Source organism: Petromyzon marinus (assembly GCF_048934315.1).
Source record: "Petromyzon marinus isolate PM22_M1 ecotype Great Lakes invasive population chromosome 67 unlocalized genomic scaffold, UKy_Petmar_22M1.pri1.0 chr67_unloc.3, whole genome shotgun sequence".
Classification (NCBI taxonomy): domain Eukaryota; kingdom Metazoa; phylum Chordata; class Hyperoartia; order Petromyzontiformes; family Petromyzontidae; genus Petromyzon; species Petromyzon marinus.
The window spans coordinates 1-17,500 of record NW_027422593.1 but is presented as its reverse complement, the minus strand read 5'-3'; the positions used below and the strand labels follow the sequence as shown (position 1 = coordinate 17,500).

General features: G+C 54.7%; 1 protein-coding gene across 1 annotated transcript in view; it reads right to left on the bottom strand.

Annotated features, from left to right (window-relative positions):
• The window catches only part of LOC142907953 (dynein axonemal heavy chain 2-like), a gene marked incomplete at its 5' end in the record, with an annotated part of 39,589 nt that extends 23,528 nt beyond the window's left edge, over nucleotides 1-16,061 (bottom strand). Inside the window, one exon of the mRNA XM_076057987.1 lies at nucleotides 15,945-16,061. Within this exon, the coding sequence (XP_075914102.1) occupies nucleotides 15,945-16,061 (117 nt within the window). The remainder of the gene's footprint in view (nucleotides 1-15,944) is intronic.
• Between the last annotated feature and the right edge of the window lie 1,439 nt (nucleotides 16,062-17,500).

Here is a 17,500-nt window from a genome sequence, read left to right as displayed (position 1 = left end):
AGAGAGAGCGGACAGCACTTGCCCACAGCACTTGGGGGCAAGTGCTGCCCGCTGGGGGCAAGTGCCGTCCACAAGTGCTGTTAGCGAGCACCTATGAAGGCTGCCGGCACTGTGGCACACAGTTGGGGGTGGGTGGCCAGCATCACCACGCCCGGCCGCCTTTGTCTCCCCAGTGGCGACGTTTACCACCGCAAACCGCGGCACCAGCTAACTCGTTTGAGTCGACCTCGGCGAGGAGGCCCAGGCACGGGCTCAGATTGATCGTCACCGACATTGGCCGTGAGCGGGAATCGAACCCAGACCCGCAGGGTTTGTGACACCGCGTGGCGCTAACCGCTACCGCAACTACCGCTCCCCCACGCACACGCACAGACACGCACGCACACGCACAGACACACACGCACACGCACAGACACAGACACACGCACAGACACACACGCACAGACACAGACACATGCACAGACACACACGCACAGACACACACACACGCACAGGCACACACGCACAGACACACACGCACAGACACACACGCACAGGCACACACAGACGCGCATACACACACACACAGAAACACCGAGGCAGACACAGACAGACACACACGCACAGAGACAAACACACACACAGAGACAAACACACACACACGCGGACACACATACACACACACGCAGACACACATGACAAAAGACGCACACGGACACACACAGACACACACACGCAGACACACGCAACAAAAACGCACACACACACAAAGATCCCCCGTATAGCCTTAACAGACTGTAGGGGCAAGTGCTGTTAGCGAGCACCTATGAAGGCTGGTAACGGTACACGAGGGGGTGGGTGGCCAGCACCACGCCCGACCGCCTTTGTCTCCCTAGTGGCAATGTTTACACACTGCACCAGGCACTCATTTGAGGCTGAGTCGACCTAGGGGAGGCCCGGGACCGGTTAAGATAATCGTCACTGGTGTTGGCCGTGAGCAGGAATCGAACCCGTGTCGCCGGGTTCATAGCGCAGCGCGCTAACCGCTACACTATCGCTCCCCACAACGCACAGACATACACACAGAGACGCACACACACGCACAGACACACACACACGCACAGACACACACACACAGACACACACACAGACACACACACAGACACACACACACGTGCGCGCGTGTCCTCCGTCACAGCAGCAAAGTGCTTAAAATGATCTCAAACGGCCCCTGGTTGTGAGCTGGGGAATATCGTAAACCTCTCTCCTCCTCCTCCTCTTTGTCAACACGTAACTCTCTCTATCTCTACCGTGCCGGGGGAGGTGTGGAGGAGGAGAGAGACACGAGGAGGAGGAGGTAGAGGAGGATGAGGAGGTGGAGGAGGAGAGAGACACGAGGGAGGGGAGGTGGAGGAGAGAGTCACGAGGAGGAGGAGGAGGAGAGAGATACGAGGAGAATGAGGAGGTGGAGGAGAGAGACACGAGGAGGAGGTGGAGGAGGAGGAGAGAGACGAGGAGGAGCAGGAGAGAGACACGAGGAGGAGGTGGAGGAGAGAGACACGAGGGAGGGGAGGTAGAGGAGGATGAGGAGGTGGAGGAGGAGAGAGACACGAGGGAGGGGAGGTGGAGGAGAGAGACATGAGGAGGAGGAGGAGAGAGACACGAGGAGGATGAGGAGGAGGAGAGAGATACGAAGAGGAGGTGGAGGAGGAGGAGAGAGACACGAGGTGGAGGAGGAGGAGAGAGACACGAGGAGGAGGCGAGAGACACGAGGAAGAGGAGAGAGACACGAGGAGGAGGAGGAGGAGAGAGACACGAGGAGGAGGAGAGAGACACGAGGAGGAGGAGGTGGAGGAGGAGGAGAGAGACACGAGGAGGAGGTGGAGGTGGAGGAGAGAGACACGAGGAGGAGGAGGTGGAGGAGGAGGTGGAGGAGGAGGAGCGAGACACGAGGATGAGTAGTGGTGGTATGACGAGGGTGTATGTGGGGGTGACGGGGACCACGTGACGTGTGACTCGCAGCGTGCTGCCCCCCCCAGCCCTACCTCCCCCAAGAGAGGGCGAAGCGAAGTGAGCTGATGGGGGGGAGGGGTGGGCTGTCTCAGGCTGTCTCAGACTGTCTGAGGCTGTCTGAGGCTGTCTCAGACTGTCTCAGACTGTCTCACGCTGTCTCAGACTGTTTCAGGCTGTCTCAGGCTGTCTCAGACTGTCTCAGGCTGTCTCGGGCTGTCTCGGGCTGTCTCAGGCTGTCTCAGACTGTCTCGGGCTGTCTCGGGCTGTCTCAGACTCTCTCAGGCTGTCTCGGGCTGTCTCGGGCTGTCTCAGACTGTATCAGGCTGTCTCAGATTGTCTCGGGCTGTCTCGGGCTATCTCAGGCTGTCTCGGGCTGTCTCGGGCTGTCTCGGGCTGTCTCAGGCTGTCTGGGGCTGTCTCAGGCTGTCTCAGGCTGTCTCGGGCTGTCTCGGGCTGTCTCGGGCTGTCTCACGCTGTCTCAGACTGTCTCAGGCTAGCTCAGGCTGTCTCAGACTGTCTAACGTTGTCTCAGGCTGTCTCAGACTGTCTCACGCTGTCTCAGACTGTCTCACGCTGTCTCACGCTGTCTCAGGCTGTCTCAGACTGTCTCAGGCTGTCTCGGGCTGTCTGGGGCTGTCTCAGGCTGTCTCAGGCTGTCTCGGGCTGTCTCGGGCTGTCTCAGGCTGTCTCGGGCTGTCTCACGCTGTCTCAGACTGTCTCAGGCTAGCTCAGGCTGTCTCAGACTGTCTAACGTTGTCTCAGGCTGTCTCAGACTGTCTCACGCTGTCTCAGACTGTCTCACGCTGTCTCACGCTGTCTCAGGCTGTCTCAGGCTGTCTCAGACTGTCTCAGGCTGTCTCGGGCTGTCTCGGGCTGTCTCAGGCTGTCTCGGGCTGTCTCAGGCTGTCTCGGGCTGTCTCAGACTGTCTCAGGCTGTCTCGGGCTGTCTCGGGCTGTCTCGGGCTGTATCAGGCTGTCTCAGACTGTCTCGGGCTGTCTCAGGCTGTCTCAGGCTGTCTCGGGCTGTCTCGGGCTGTCTAACGTTGTCTCAGGCTGTCTCAGACTGTCTCACGCTGTGTCAGGCTGTCTCAGACTGTCTCAGGCTGTCTCAGGCTGTCTCAGACTGTCTCAGGCTGTCTCACGCTGTCTCAGGCTGTCTCGGGCTGTCTCAGACTGTCTCAGGCTGTCTCAGACTGTCTAACGTTGTCTCAGGCTGTCTCACGCTGTCTCACGCTGTCTCAGGCTGTCTCAGACTGTCTCACGCTGTCTCACGCTGTCTCAGGCTGTCTCATGCTGTCTCAGGCTGTCTCAGGCTGTCTCACACTGTCTCAGACTGCCTCACGCTGTCTCAGACTGTCTCACGCTGTCTCAGACTGTCTCAGGCTGTCTCAGACTGTCTCAGACTGTCTCAGGCTGTCTCAGACTGTCTCAGGCTGTCTCGGGCTGTCTCGGGCTGTCTCAGGCTGTCTCGGGCTGTCTAACGTTGTCTCAGGCTGTCTCAGACTGTCTCACGCTGTGTCAGGCTGTCTCAGACTGTCTCAGGCTGTCTCATGCTGTCTCAGACTGTCTCAGGCTGTCTCACGCTGTCTCAGGCTGTCTCGGGCTGTCTCAGACTGTCTCAGACTGTCTAACGTTGTCTCAGGCTGTCTCACGCTGTCTCACGCTGTCTCAGGCTGTCTCAGACTGTCTCACGCTGTCTCACGCTGTCTCAGGCTGTCTCACGCTGTCTCAGGCTGTCTCGGGCTGTCTCACACTGTCTCAGACTGCCTCACGCTGTCTCAGACTGTCTCACGCTGTCTCAGACTGTCTCAGGCTGTCTCAGACTGTCTCGGGCTGTCTCAGACTGTCTCAGACTGTCTCGGACTGTCTCGGGCTATCTCAGACTGTCTCGTACTGTCTCACGCTGTCTCACGCTGTCTCACGCTGTCTCAGACTGTCTCAGACTGTCTCACGCTGTCTCAGACTGTCTCAGACTGTCTCACGCTGTCTCAGACTGTCTCAGGCTGTCTCAGACTGTCTCAGGCTGTGTCAGACTGTCTCAGACTGTCTCACGCTGTCTCACGCTGTCTCGGGCTGTCTCGGGCTGTCTCGGGCTGTCTCAGACTGTCACAGACTGTCTCACGCTGTGTCAGACTGTGTCAGACTGTCTCAGACTGTCTCAGACTGTCTCACGCTGTGTCAGACTGTCTCAGACTGTCTCAGGCTGTCTCGGGCTGTCTCAGACTGTCTCAGACTGTCTCGGGCTGTCTCAGACTGTCTCAGACTGTCTCGGGCTGTCTCGGGCTGTCTCAGACTGTCTCAGACTGTCTCGGATTGTCTCAGGCTGTGTCAGACTATCTCAGACTGTCTCAGACTGTCTCGGGCTGTCTCAGACTGTCTCAGGCTGTCTCAGACTGTCTCAGACTGTCTCAGACTGTTTCGGGCTGTCTCACGCTGTCTCACGCTGTCTCCGACTGTCTCAAGCTGTGTCAGACTGTCTCACGCTGTCTCACGCTGTCTCAGACTGTCTCAGGCTGACTCAGGCTGTGTCAGACTGTCTCAGACTGTCTCAGGCTGTCTCGGGCTGTCTCAGACTGTCTCACGCTGTCTCAGGCTGTGTCAGACTGTCGCAGACTGTCTCAGACTGTCTCAGACTGTCTCACGCTGTCTCACGCTGTCTCAGACTGTCTCAGGCTGTCTCAGACTGTCTCGGGCTGTCTCGGGCTGTCTCAGACTGTCTCAGGCTGTCTGAGACAGTCTGAGACTGTGTTAGACTGTCTCAAACTGTCTCAGGCTGTCTCAGACTGTGTCAGACTGTCTCGGACTGTCTCGGGCTGTCTCAGACTGTCTCAGACTGTCTCAGACTGTCTCAGACTGTCTCACGCTGTCTCAGACTGTCTCACGCTGTCTCAGGCTGTCACAGACTGTCTCAGACTGTCTCAGGCTGTCTCAGGCTGTGTCAGACTGTCTCAGACTGTCTGAGACATTCTGTGACAGTCACAGTTCGACATGAGGCGTGTCCCAGGGGGGGTCTCTCCGAGCCGGATGTGAAATTCTGTCCATCTGTGGATTCCTCAAGTGCAAATTAATATTCTTATTCTGATAAACCAACACATTTTTTGTTGTTGTAATTTTACCAGGTGCTGCTATGTCAGCTCTCTTGTTTCAGACGCGACCTGGCGATCACAAACGATAGCTCACACGAAGTGGCGGATTATCACCATCATCACCATCAGCATCACCATCATCATCACGTGGAGATGTATAGCAGAGTGCCAGAGATCCACAGAGACCCATACTCATGGAGACCCACAGAGATCCAGAAGCCATATAGACCCACAGAGACCCACAGAGACCCACAGAGACCCATACTCATAGAGACCCACAGAGATCCAGAAGCCATATAGACCCACAGAGACCCACAGAGATCCACAGAGACCCATACTCATAGAGACCCACAGAGATCCAGAAGCCATATCGACCCACAGAGACCCACAGAGATCCATAGAGACCCATACTCATAGAGACCCACAGAGATCCAGAAAGCCATATAGACCCACAGAGACCCACAGAGACCCATAGAGACCCATACTCATAGAGACCCACAGAGATCCAGAAGCCATATAGACCCACAGAGACCCATACTCATATAGACCCACAGAGATCCATAGAGACGCATACTCATAGAGATCCACAGAGATCCAGAAGCCCATATAGAACCACAGAGACCCACAGAGACCCACAGAGACCCATACTCATATAGACCCACAGAGATCCATAGAGACCCATACTCATGGAGACCCACAGAGATCCAGAAGCCATATAGACCCACAGAGACCCACATAGACCCACAGAGACCCATACTCATAGAGACCCACAGAGATCCTGAAGCCCATATAGACCCACAGAGACCCACAGAGACCCATAGAGACCCATACTCATAGAGACCCACAGAGATCCAGAAGCCATATAGACCCACAGAGACCCACAGAGATCCATACTCATAGAGACCCACAGAGATCCAGAAGCCATATAGACCCACAGAGACCCACATAGACCCACAGAGATCCATACTCATAGAGACCCACAGAGATCCAGAAGCCATATAGACCCACAGAGACCCATACTCATCCGAGACCCATACGAAAACTAAACTATGTTATTTGACCAGCTAAGGTCCCACTGAGGTGCTGCGTATCTCTTTTGTACGAAGCGCGCCTGGACACCACAAATGATAACAGCTCAACCAAGTGGCGGCTTAATCAGCAGCATCATCGTCGTCCTCATCACCACGTGGAAATGTGTAGCAGCAGCCAAAGACTCTGAACGCGTGGGTGACGTTGAGTCTAAATGTGGAGGGGAAAAACCGGAGGACCCGGAGGAAAATCCACGCGACCACGGGGATAGAGCAGACTCCAAATATACAGCAGCAGCAGCAGGCGTCGTCAGGGTCGGGATGGAACCCACGACCTCCTGTGTACCAGGCGAGGTAGTCAACATCTCCTAGCCACCGTGGAGTCCCTCTGACCACCCATGTAGTGAGTTAGTGGGGGGGGGGGGGGGGGCAGAGGCGAACCACGTGCCTCAAACAGCTGTTGCCGCCCCCCCCCCCCAAATCGCTTTCGCTCTTTAAAGCAAAAACAACACGCGAGTTGCTGTAGTTGGTGACTCTTTCAAGTCTGCCGTGTGTGTGTGTGTGGCGTGTGTGTGTGTAATGTGTGTGTGTAGCGTGTGTGTGTGTAGCGTGTGTGTGTGGTGTGTGTGGTGTGTGTGTGGCGTGTGTGTGTGTGGTGTGTGTGGTGTGTGTGGCGTGTGTGTGTGTGGCGTGTGTGTGTGTGGTGTGTGTGTGTGGCGTGTGTGTGTGGTGTGTGTGTGTGTGGTGTGTGTGTGTGGTGTGTGTGTGGCGTGTGTGTGGTGTGTGTGGCGTGTGTGTGTGGTGTGTGTGTGTGTGGTGTGTGTGTGTGTGGTGTGTGTGGCGTGTGTGTGTGTGTGGTGTGTGTGTGTGGCGTGTGTGTGTGTGGTGTGTGTGTGTGTGGCGTGTGTGTGTGGTGTGTGTGTGTGTGTGGTGTGTGTGTGGGGTGTGTGTGGTGTGTGTGTGTGTGTGTGTAGCGTGTGTGTGGTGTGTGTGTGGTGTGTGTGTGGCGTGTGTGTGTAGCGTGTGTGTGGTGTGTGTGTGTGTGGTGTGTGTGTGTGGTGTGTGGTGTGTGTGTGGTGTGTGTGTGGTGTGTGTGGTGTGTGTTATGTGTGTGGTGTGTGTGGTGTGTGTATCGTTTGTGTGTGGTGTGTGTGGTGTGTGTGTGCGTGGTGTGTGTGGGTGGTGTGTGTGTGGTGTGTGTGAGGTGTATATGTGGTGTGTGTGGTGTGTGCGTGGTGTGTGTGTGTGCTGTGTGTGTGTGCTGTGTGTGTGTGTGTAGTGTGTGTGGTGTGCGTGGTGTGTGTGTGTTGTGTGGTGTGTGTGGTGTGTGTGTGTTGTGTGTGTGGTGTGTGCTTATGACTGGCTCCAGTTTAACAGCAGAGGTCTCACTCCGAATCAGTCGAGCAGCAATATCTTTTCATCGGTTGCGTAACGCTGTGGAAGCTACCTGGTCTGTCGCTCCGCACTAAGCTTCAGGTCTTCTCGGCCACGGTCATTCCCTCCCTTCTGTACGCTTGCGAAACGTGGACCCCCCTAATGGAACATCTTCGCAGGTTAGGCACATTTAGGCTGGCCTGCCTACGATCCATCTGGGGTTTAACCAGACTGGATTGTGTGAGGAGCTCACAAATCCTTGAAAGATCTGGGCAAGGTCCCATCGGTGAGCTCCTCTGGCGGGGAAGGCTGCGATGGCTGGGTCATGTAGCCCGCATGCCCAGCCACCGCATGCCGAAACAGCTTTTGTTCGGCCGGATTGAGGGGGCTAAACGGGCGCGGCACGAGCTAGAGAAGAGATGGAGTGATGTGGTACAGGAGGACGTGGAGCTGAGTGGACTTGCCGATGACTGGTACCAGCGGTGTCAAGATCGGCCTCTGTGGAGGGGGCTCGTGAAGGACGCTACTGGGCAGTTGGAGGCAGTCGCCCTCCAACAACAACGGACGGTGGAGGAGCGACGCTCAGAACAACAAGCGGAGCGCCGGGTGGCTAAAGCACAGCAGGTTGGCACAGTAGGGGGCACAGGTGGTGCATCAGCCAGTCATCTCAGTAATCTCAGTCAGTCGACCCGTGGCACCTGGGTCTGCCCCGTGACTTCCTGCCAGCGGGCGTTCGACACTTCACGTGGCCTCAGGGTGCACATAGCCTGGCACAGGCGTCGTGGTGACGTCACCACCACTTAGTGGCGAATGGCGGTTGTTGTGAGGTGTGTGTGGTGTGTGTGGTGTGTGCGTGGTGTGTGTGTGTTGTGTGTCGTGTGTGTGTGGTGTGTGTGTGTCGTGTGTGTGTGCTGTGTGTGTGTGCGTAATGTGTGTCGTGTGGTGTGTGTGGTGTGTGTGTGGTGTGTGTGTAGCGTGGTGTGTGTGTGGTGTGTGTGGTGTTATCACGGCGGCCGGTAATATTGAGACAGGCAAAAGACAAAGCTCCCCCGTGTAGCCTCAACCGATTGTAGGGGCAGGTGCTCTTAGCGAGTAGCAGCACCACCTATGAAGGCTACCGGCACTGTGGCACACGAGGGGGTAGGTGACCAACAGCACCACGCCCAGCCGCCTTTGTCTCCCCCAGTGGCGACGCACCAAGATACGCCTGTATAAGCCTAAGTCGACCGAGCCTCCGTTTGACCATACTTCCCCCAGCCGGTCAGCGCGCTTACCGCTGCACCACCGCTCCCCCGCTCTTCACGCACACACGGAGCAATAGGCACGCTCAGCACTTGCCCCCAACAGCCTGTTAGAGGCTACACGGGGGACCTTTGTCTCTGTGTGTTAATAACTGCTGCTGGTGCTGCTACCACTAACAGCACTTGCCCCTACAGTCTGTTAGAGGCTACACGGGGGATCTTTGTCTCTGTGTGTTCATAGCTGCTGCTGGTGCTGCTACCACTAACAGCACTTGCCCCTACAGTCTGTTAGAGGCTACACGGGGGATCTTTGTCTTTGTGTGTTCATAGCTGCTGCTGCTGCTGCTGCTACCACTAACAGCACTTGCCCCTACAGCCTGTTAGAGGCTACACGGGGGAGCTTTGTCTTTGTGTGTTCATAGCTGCTGCTGCTGCTACCACTAACAGCACTTGCCCCAACAGCCTGTTAGAGGCTACACGGGGGATCTTTGTCTTTGTGTGTTCATAGCTGCTGCTGGTGCTGCTACCACTAACAGCACTTGCCCCTACAGCCTGTTAGAGGCTACACGGGGGATCTTTGTCTTTGTGTGTTCATAGCTGCTGCTGCTGCTGCTACCACTAACAGCACTTGCCCCAACAGCCTGTTAGAGGCTACACGGGGGATCTTTGTCATTGTGTGTTCATAGCTGCTGCTACTCGCTACCACTAACAGCACTTGCCCCTACAGCCTGTTAGAGGCTACACGGGGGATCTTTGTCTTTGTGTGTTCATAGCTGCTGCTGCTGCTGCTACCACTAACAACACTTGCCCCTACAGTCTGTTAGAGGCTACACGGGGGATCTTTGTCTTTGTGTGTTCATAGCTACTGCTGCTACCACTAACAGCACTTGCCCCTACAGCCTGTTAGAGGCTACACGGGGAATCTTTGTGTTTGTGTGTTCAGAGCTGCTGCTGCTGCTACCACTAACAGCACTTGCCCCGACAGCCTGTTAGAGGCTACACGGGGGATCTTTGTCTTTGTGTATTCATAGCTGCTGCTGGTGCTGCTACCACTAACAGCACTTGCCCCTACAGCCTGTTAGAGGCTACACGGGGGACCTTTGTCTTTGTGTGTTCATAGCTGCTGCTGGTGCTGCTACCACTAACAGCACTTGCCCCTACAGCCTGTTAGAGGCTACACGGGGGATCTTTGTCTTTGTGTGTTCATAGCTACTGCTGCTACCACTAACAGCACTTGCCCCAACAGCATGTTAGAGGCTACACAGGGGATCTTTGTCTTTGTGTGTTCATAACTGCTGCTGGTGCTGCTACCACTAACAACACTTGCCCCTACAGTCTGTTAGAGGCTACACGGGGGATCTTTGTCTTTGTGTGTTCATAGCTGCTGCTGCTACCACTAACAGCACTTGCCCCTACAGCCTGTTAGAGGCTACACGGGGGATCTTTGTCTCTGTGTGTTCATAGCTGCTGCTGCTACCACTAACAGCACTTGCCCCAGCAGCCTGTTAGAGGCTACACGGGGGATCTTTGTCTTTGTGTGTTCATAGCTGCTGCTGGTGCTGCTACCACTAACAGCACTTGCCCCAACAGCCTGTTAGAGGCTACACGGGGGATCTTTGTCATTGTGTGTTCATAGCTGCTGCTACTCGCTACCACTAACAGCACTTGCCCCTACAGCCTGTTAGAGGCTACACGGGGGACCTTGTCTTTGTGTGTTCATAGCTGCTGCTGGTGCTGCTACCACTAACAGCACTTGCCCCGACAGCCTGTTAGAGGCTACACGGGGGATCTTTGTCTTTGTGTATTCATAGCTGCTGCTACTCGCTTCCACTAACAGCACTTGCCCCTACAGCCTGTTAGAGGCTACACGGGGGACCTTTGTCTTTGTGTGTTCATAGCTGCTGCTGGTGCTGCTACCACTAACAGCACTTGCCCCTACAGCCTGTTAGAGGCTACACGGGGGATCTTTGTCTTTGTGTGTTCATAGCTACTGCTGCTACCACTAACAGCACTTGCCCCAACAGCATGTTAGAGGCTACACAGGGGATCTTTGTCTTTGTGTGTTCATAACTGCTGCTGGTGCTGCTACCACTAACAACACTTGCCCCTACAGTCTGTTAGAGGCTACACGGGGGATCTTTGTCTTTGTGTGTTCATAGCTGCTGCTGCTACCACTAACAGCACTTGCCCCTACAGCCTGTTAGAGGCTACACGGGGGATCTTTGTCTCTGTGTGTTCATAGCTGCTGCTGCTACCACTAACAGCACTTGCCCCAGCAGCCTGTTAGAGGCTACACGGGGGATCTTTGTCTTTGTGTGTTCATAGCTGCTGCTGGTGCTGCTACCACTAACAGCACTTGCCCCAACAGCCTGTTAGAGGCTACACGGGGGATCTTTGTCATTGTGTGTTCATAGCTGCTGCTACTCGCTACCACTAACAGCACTTGCCCCTACAGCCTGTTAGAGGCTACACGGGGGACCTTGTCTTTGTGTGTTCATAGCTGCTGCTGGTGCTGCTACCACTAACAGCACTTGCCCCAACAGCCTGTTAGAGGCTACACGGGGGATCTTTGTCATTGTGTGTTCATAGCTGCTGCTACTCGCTACCACTAACAGCACTTGCCCCTACAGCCTGTTAGAGGCTACACGGGGGACCTTGTCTTTGTGTGTTCATAGCTGCTGCTGGTGCTGCTACCACTAACATCACTTGCCCCAACAGCCTGTTAGAGGCTACACGGGGGATCTTTGTCTTTGTGTGTTCATAGCTGCTGCTGGTGCTGCTACCACTAAAAGCACTTGCCCCGAAAGCCTGTTAGAGGCTACACGGGGGATCTTTGTCATTGTGTGTTCATAGCTGCTGCTACTCGCTACCACTAACAGCACTTGCCCCTACAGCCTGTTAGAGGCTACACGGGGGACCTTTATCCTTGAACACTTTTGTGTGCGCCCTCATAGCGGTTATTTGATGTGCGGGGTAGAATTTGCAAGTGAATGGCATCGACTCGAAATGCGGGGACGCATTCGCGAATCTGATGCGAGTGACATTTAGGTGTGTGAGTGTAACGAGTGTGTGAGTGTGTGCGAGAGTGCGTGTGTGTGTGTGTGCGTCTGGGGGTCGTGCTGGGGTAATGCATGCGAGCGAGAGTGTTTGTGTGTGTGAGAGTGTGTGTGTGTGAGAGTGTGTGTGTGTGAGTGTGTGTGTAAGAGTGTGTGTGTGAGAGTGTGTGTGTGAGAGTGTGTGTGAGGGTGTGTGAGAGTGTGTGTGTGAAAGTGTGTGAGAGTGTGTGTTTGAGAGTGTGTGTGAGAGTGTGTGTGAGAGTGTGTGTGTGAGAGTGTGTGAGTGAGTGTATGAGTGAGTGTGTGAGTGTATGAGTGAGTGAGTGTATGGGTGAGTGTGTGTATGAGTGATTGTATGAGTGAGTGTGTGAGTGAGTGTGCGAGTGAGTGTATGAGTGTATGAGTGATTGTATAAGTGCGTGTGTGAGAGTGTCTGTGTGAGTGTAACGAGTGTGTGAGTGTGTGCGAGAGTGCGCGTGTGTGTGTGCGTCTGGGGGTCGTGCTGGGGTAATGCATGCGAGCGAGAGTGTGTGTGTGAGAGAGTGTGTGTGTGAGCGTGTGTGAGAGTGTGAGAGTGTGTGTGAGAGTGTGTGTGTGAGTGTGTGAGAGTGTGTGTGTGTGTGAGAGTGTGTGTGTGAGAGTGTGTGTGTGAGAGTGTGTGTGAGAGTCTGTGTGAGAGTGTGTGTGTGTGAGCGTGTGTGTGCGTGTGCTTGCGAGTGTCTGTGTGTGTGAGAGTGTGTGAGGGTGTGTGTGTGAGAGTGTGTGAGAGTGTGTGTGTGAGAGTGTGTGTGAGAGTGTGTGAGAGTGTGTGTGTGAGTGTAACGAGTGTGTGAGTGTGTGCGAGAGTGTTTGTGTGAGAGTGTGTGTGAGTGCGTGTGTGAGTGTGTGTGTGTGAGAGTGTGTGTGTGAGAGTGTGTGAGAGTGTGAGTGTAACGAGTGTGTGAGTGTGTGCGAGAGTGCGTGTGTGTGTGTGCGTCTGGGGGTCGTGCTGGGGTAATGCATGCGAGCGAGAGTGTGTGTGTGTGAGTGTGTGTGAGCGTGTGTGTGAGAGTGTGTGTGAGAGTGTGTGTGAGTGTGTGTGTGAGAGTGTGTGTGTGAGTGTGTGTGTGAGAGTGTGTGTGTGTGAGTGTGTGTGAGAGTGTGTGAGAGTGTGTGTGTGTGTGAGAGAGTGTGAGAGTGTGTGTGAGAGTGTGTGAGTGTGTGTGAGAGTGTGTGAGAGTGCGTGTGTGAGAGTGTGTGTGAGAGTGTGTGTGTGTGAGAGTGTGTGTGTGTGAGAGTGTGTGAGAGTGTGTGTGAGAGTGTGTGAGTGTGTGAGAGTGTGTGTGAGAGTGTGTGTGAGAGTGTGTGTGAGAGTGTGTGTGTGTGAGAGTGTGTATGTGAGAGTGTGTATGTGAGAGTCTGTGTGAGTGTGTGAGTGAGTATGTGTGCTTGCGAGTGTCTGTGTGTGTGAGAGTGTGTGAGAGTGTGTGTGTGTGAGTGTATGTGTGAGAGTGTGTGAGAGTGTGTGTGTGTATGTGTGAGAGTGTGTGTGAGAGTGTGTGTGAGAGTGTGTGTGTGAGCGTGTGTGTTCGTGTGCTTGCGAGTGTCTGTGTGTGTGTGAGAGTGTGTGAGAGTGTGTGTGTGAGTGTATGTGTGAGGGTGTGTGAGAGTGTGTGTGTGAGTGTATGTGTGAGAGTGTGTGTGAATGTGTGCAAATGTGTGCGTGTGTGTGAGAGAGTGTGTGTGTGTGAGAGTGTGTCTGTGTGTGTGCGTGTGTGTGTGAGAGAGTGTGTGTGAGGGTATGTCTGTGTGTATGGTGGTCGAACAGGGGTAATGCATGCGAGAGAGTGTGTGTGAGTGTGTGTGAGAGTGTGCGTGCGAATGTGTGTGTGTGCGTGTGAGAGTGTATGTGTGCGTGTGAGTGTGTGTGTGCATGCGAATGTGTGTGTGCGTGTGTTCTTCGTGCTTTAGGAGTCCCTGACCCGCTGCTCATGATCATTAACCATGTAGCCAGGAGTTGGAGCCATTCCCTGTTCACCTTGGGTGCGACAGGGATGTCCTCTGGCTGCCACATCATTTAACATCTATTTCGACCACGGAGTTCGTGAAGCCTGCAATAGCTGTACCGGAGGAATTTCCATCTGGTACAGATACAATGGGAGGCTGATCGATGCCCGGGTGCGGTCAAGGGATGGCTCCCTATTGCTCAACCACGTTATGTATGCCGATGATTTGGTAATTGCTGCTCGTTCAGAGGAGGAGTTGGAAGAGCTGCTGCTGAGACTGGAGCTTGCCACCAAGAGATGGGGCCTTAGCATCAGCCCCACCAAAACGAAGCACCTGCCTGGGTATTTTGTACCATCGGACACTCCAACCCCACAACTCCCAATTGGTGATGGGGCAGTTGTGGAGAGAGTGGAGAGTTTCCCATACCTGGGCAGTGTGCTCATGACCGGCTCCGGTTTAAGAGCAGAGGTCTCACTCCAAATCAGTCGAGCGGCATTATCTTTTCATCGGTTGCGTAACACTGTGTGGAAGCTACCTGGTCTGTTGCTCCACACGAAGCTTCAGGTCTTCTCGGCCACGGTCATTCCCTCCATTCTCTACGCTTGCGAAACTTGGACCCCCCTAATGGAACATCTTCGCCGGTTAGAAACATTTAGGCTGGCCTGCCTACGATCCATCTTGGGTTTAACCAGGCTGGATTGTGTGAGGAGCTCACATATCCTTGAAAGATCTGGACAAAGTCCCATCGGTGAGCTCCTCCGGCAGGCAAGGCTGCGTTGGCTGGGCCATGTAGCCCGCATGCCCAGCCACCGCATGCCGAAACAGCCTTTGTTCGGCCGGATCGAGGGGGCTAAACGGGCGCGGCACAGGCTAGAGAAGAGATGGAGTGATGTGGTACAGGAGGACGTGGAGCTGAGTGGACTTGCCGATGACTGGTACCAGCGGTGTCAAGATCGGCCTCTGTGAAGGAGGCTTGTGAAGGACGCTACTGGGCAGTTGGAGGCAGTCGCCCTCCAACAACAACAGAGGGTGGAGAAGCGACGCTCACAACAACGAGCGGAGCGCCGGGTGGCTAAAGCACAGCAAGTTGGCATAGTAGGGGGCACAGGTGGTGCATCAGTCAGTCGTCTCAGCCAGTCGACACGTGGCACTTGGGTCTGCCCCGTGACCTCCTGCCAGCGGGCGTTCGACACTTCACGTGGCCTCAAGGTGCACATAGCCTGGCACAAGCGTCGTGGTGACGTCACCGCCACATAGTGACGAATGGCGGTTGTTGTTGTTGTGTGAGAGTGTGGGGGTCGTGCTGGGGTAATGCATGCGAGCGGGTGTGAGTGTGTGTGCGTGTGAGTGTGTGTGGGGGTGCGAGTGTGTGAGTGTGTGGTGGTCGTGCACTATACACTACACTATATTCTATAGTGTAGTGTATAGTGCTTGGTATAGTGTAGTGTATAGTGTTTGGTATAGCGTAGTGTATAGTGTAGTGTATAGTGTAGTGTATAGTGTGTAGTGTATAGTGTAGTGTATAGTGTAGTGTGTGGTGTAGTGTATAGTGTAGTGTATAGTGTTTGGTATAGTGTAGTGTAGTGTTTGGTATAGTGTGGTGTATAGTATAGTGTAGTGTATAGTGTAGTGTATAGTGTAGTGTATAGTGTATTGTATTGTGTAGTGTTAGTAGTGTAGTGTATAGTGTAATGTATAGTGTAGTATATAGTGTAGTATATAGTGTAGTGTATAGTGTAGTGTGTAGTGTATAGTGTAGTGTGTAGTGTATAGTGTAGTGTAGTGTGTAGTGTATAGTGTAGTGTATAGTATAGTGTAGTGTATAGTGAAGTATATAGTGTAGTGTACAGTGTAGTGTATAGCGTAGTCTACAGTGTACTGTATAGTGTAGTATATAGTGCACGTGCAGCGAGGAGCAACTGCTTAGCGGTGATTGGTCAGCGCGTAGACGCAGTGGCACTGCCTAGCGGTGATTGGTCAGCGCGTAGACGCAGTGGCACTGCCTAGCGGTGATTGGTCAGCGCGTAGACGCAGTGGCACGTGCAGCTAGTAGCAACTGGTGGTCCGTGGGCATGGCCCGATGCGGTGGGTGGGTGGTTAGGTAGGGGGTAGTGGGGGGTAGTGGGGGGGGTAGTGGGGGGTAGTGGGGGTGGTGGGGGGTAGCGGTGTGCGGGCGCTAACCTGTACAGGCGGTGCGCATGATGGAGGAAATGATGCCATCTGTCCACTCGCTGCTGTTGAGGTCAAACTCCCCGTAGAGTTCACCAAGGGTCAAGGCTTTCGGTTGAGGGCGAACTCCTGTGGGGGAGTGGCGTGGGGGGACGAGGGGGGTGAGGGGAAGGGTGAGTTGGTCGGTGGGTGAGTGGGTGAGTGAGTGTGTGAGTGAGTGTGTGAGTGGGTGTGTGAGTGGGTGGGTAAGTGAGTGGGTGAATGAGTGGGTGAGTGGGTGTGTGAGTGGGTGAGTGAGTGGGTGAGTGAGTGGGTAAGTGAGTGGGTGAGTGGGTGTGTGAGTGGGTAAGCAAGTAAGTGAGTGGGTAACTGGGTGGGTGGGTGAGTGAGTGGGTGAGTGAGTGAGTGGGTGAGTGAATGGGTGAGTGGGTGAGTGAGTGGGTGAGTGGGTGAGTGAGTGGGTGAGTAAGTGGGTAAGTGGGTGAGTGAGTAAGTGGGTGAATGGGTGGGTGGGTGGGGTGAGTGGGTGGGTGAGTGAGTGAGTGAGTAAGTGGGTAAGTGGGTGAGTGTGTGAGTGAGTGTGTGAGTGTGTGAGTGGGTGGGTGGATAGTTGGGTGGGTGAGTGAGTGAGTAAGTGGGTGAGTGAATGCGTGACTGGGTGAGTGAGTGTGTGGGTGAGTGAGTGGGTGAGTAAGTGGGTGAGTGAGTGGGTGTGTGAGTGAGTGAGTGTGAGTGAGTGAGCCGGAGATGGCTTCTGGTTTTGCGGAACGATCAAAACATGGAGCGGTTGTTGTTGCTCCCCGCCCTCGCCACCCTCACCACCTTCGCCACCCTCGCCCCCTCCGTGCGTGTGTAGGTAGGTAGTGAGGGTGCGCGTTGGTAGGTGGGAGAGCGGGCACGGTACGGTATTTGCACGGGCCAATCCGTGCCGCGTACGGGACATCACGTTACGCAGCGTCTCGTGATGACAACATAAACAACAACAACAACAATGAACGAACAGGCGGGGAATGAAAGAAATAATTAAATGAATTGTAAGTTGAACGCCCTGCAGGGGGAGGCCTGATCATCCACGATGTAGGTTGTGCTGCTGCTGCTGTTGTTGTTGTTGTGAGTGAGGTTTCGTGTCACGTGACCAGAACGTGGCCGATTCGTTCCTAAGCACAGCGACCTACGCCGCTTGTGTGTTGGAGGGAGGAGTGAGAGAGAGGGGTGAGTGAGAGAGAGAGGGGGTGAGTGAGAGAGAGGGGATGAGTGAGTGAGTGAGAGGGTGAGTGAGAGAGAGGGGGTGAGTGAGTGAGAGAGGGTGAGTGAGAGGGGGTGAGTGAGTAAGAGAAGGTGAGTGAGAGAGAGAGGGTGAGTGAGAGAGAGGGGGTGAGTGAGAGAGAGGGGGTGAGTGAGAGAGAGAGGGTGAGTGAGAGAGAGGGGGTGAGTGAGTGAGAGAGGGTGAGAGAGAGGGGGTGAGTGAGTGAGAGAGGGTGAGTGAGAGAGAGGGGGTGAGTGAGGTGAGTGAGAGAGAGGGGTGAGTGAGAGAGAGAGGGTGAGTGAGAGAGAGAGGGGGTGAGTGA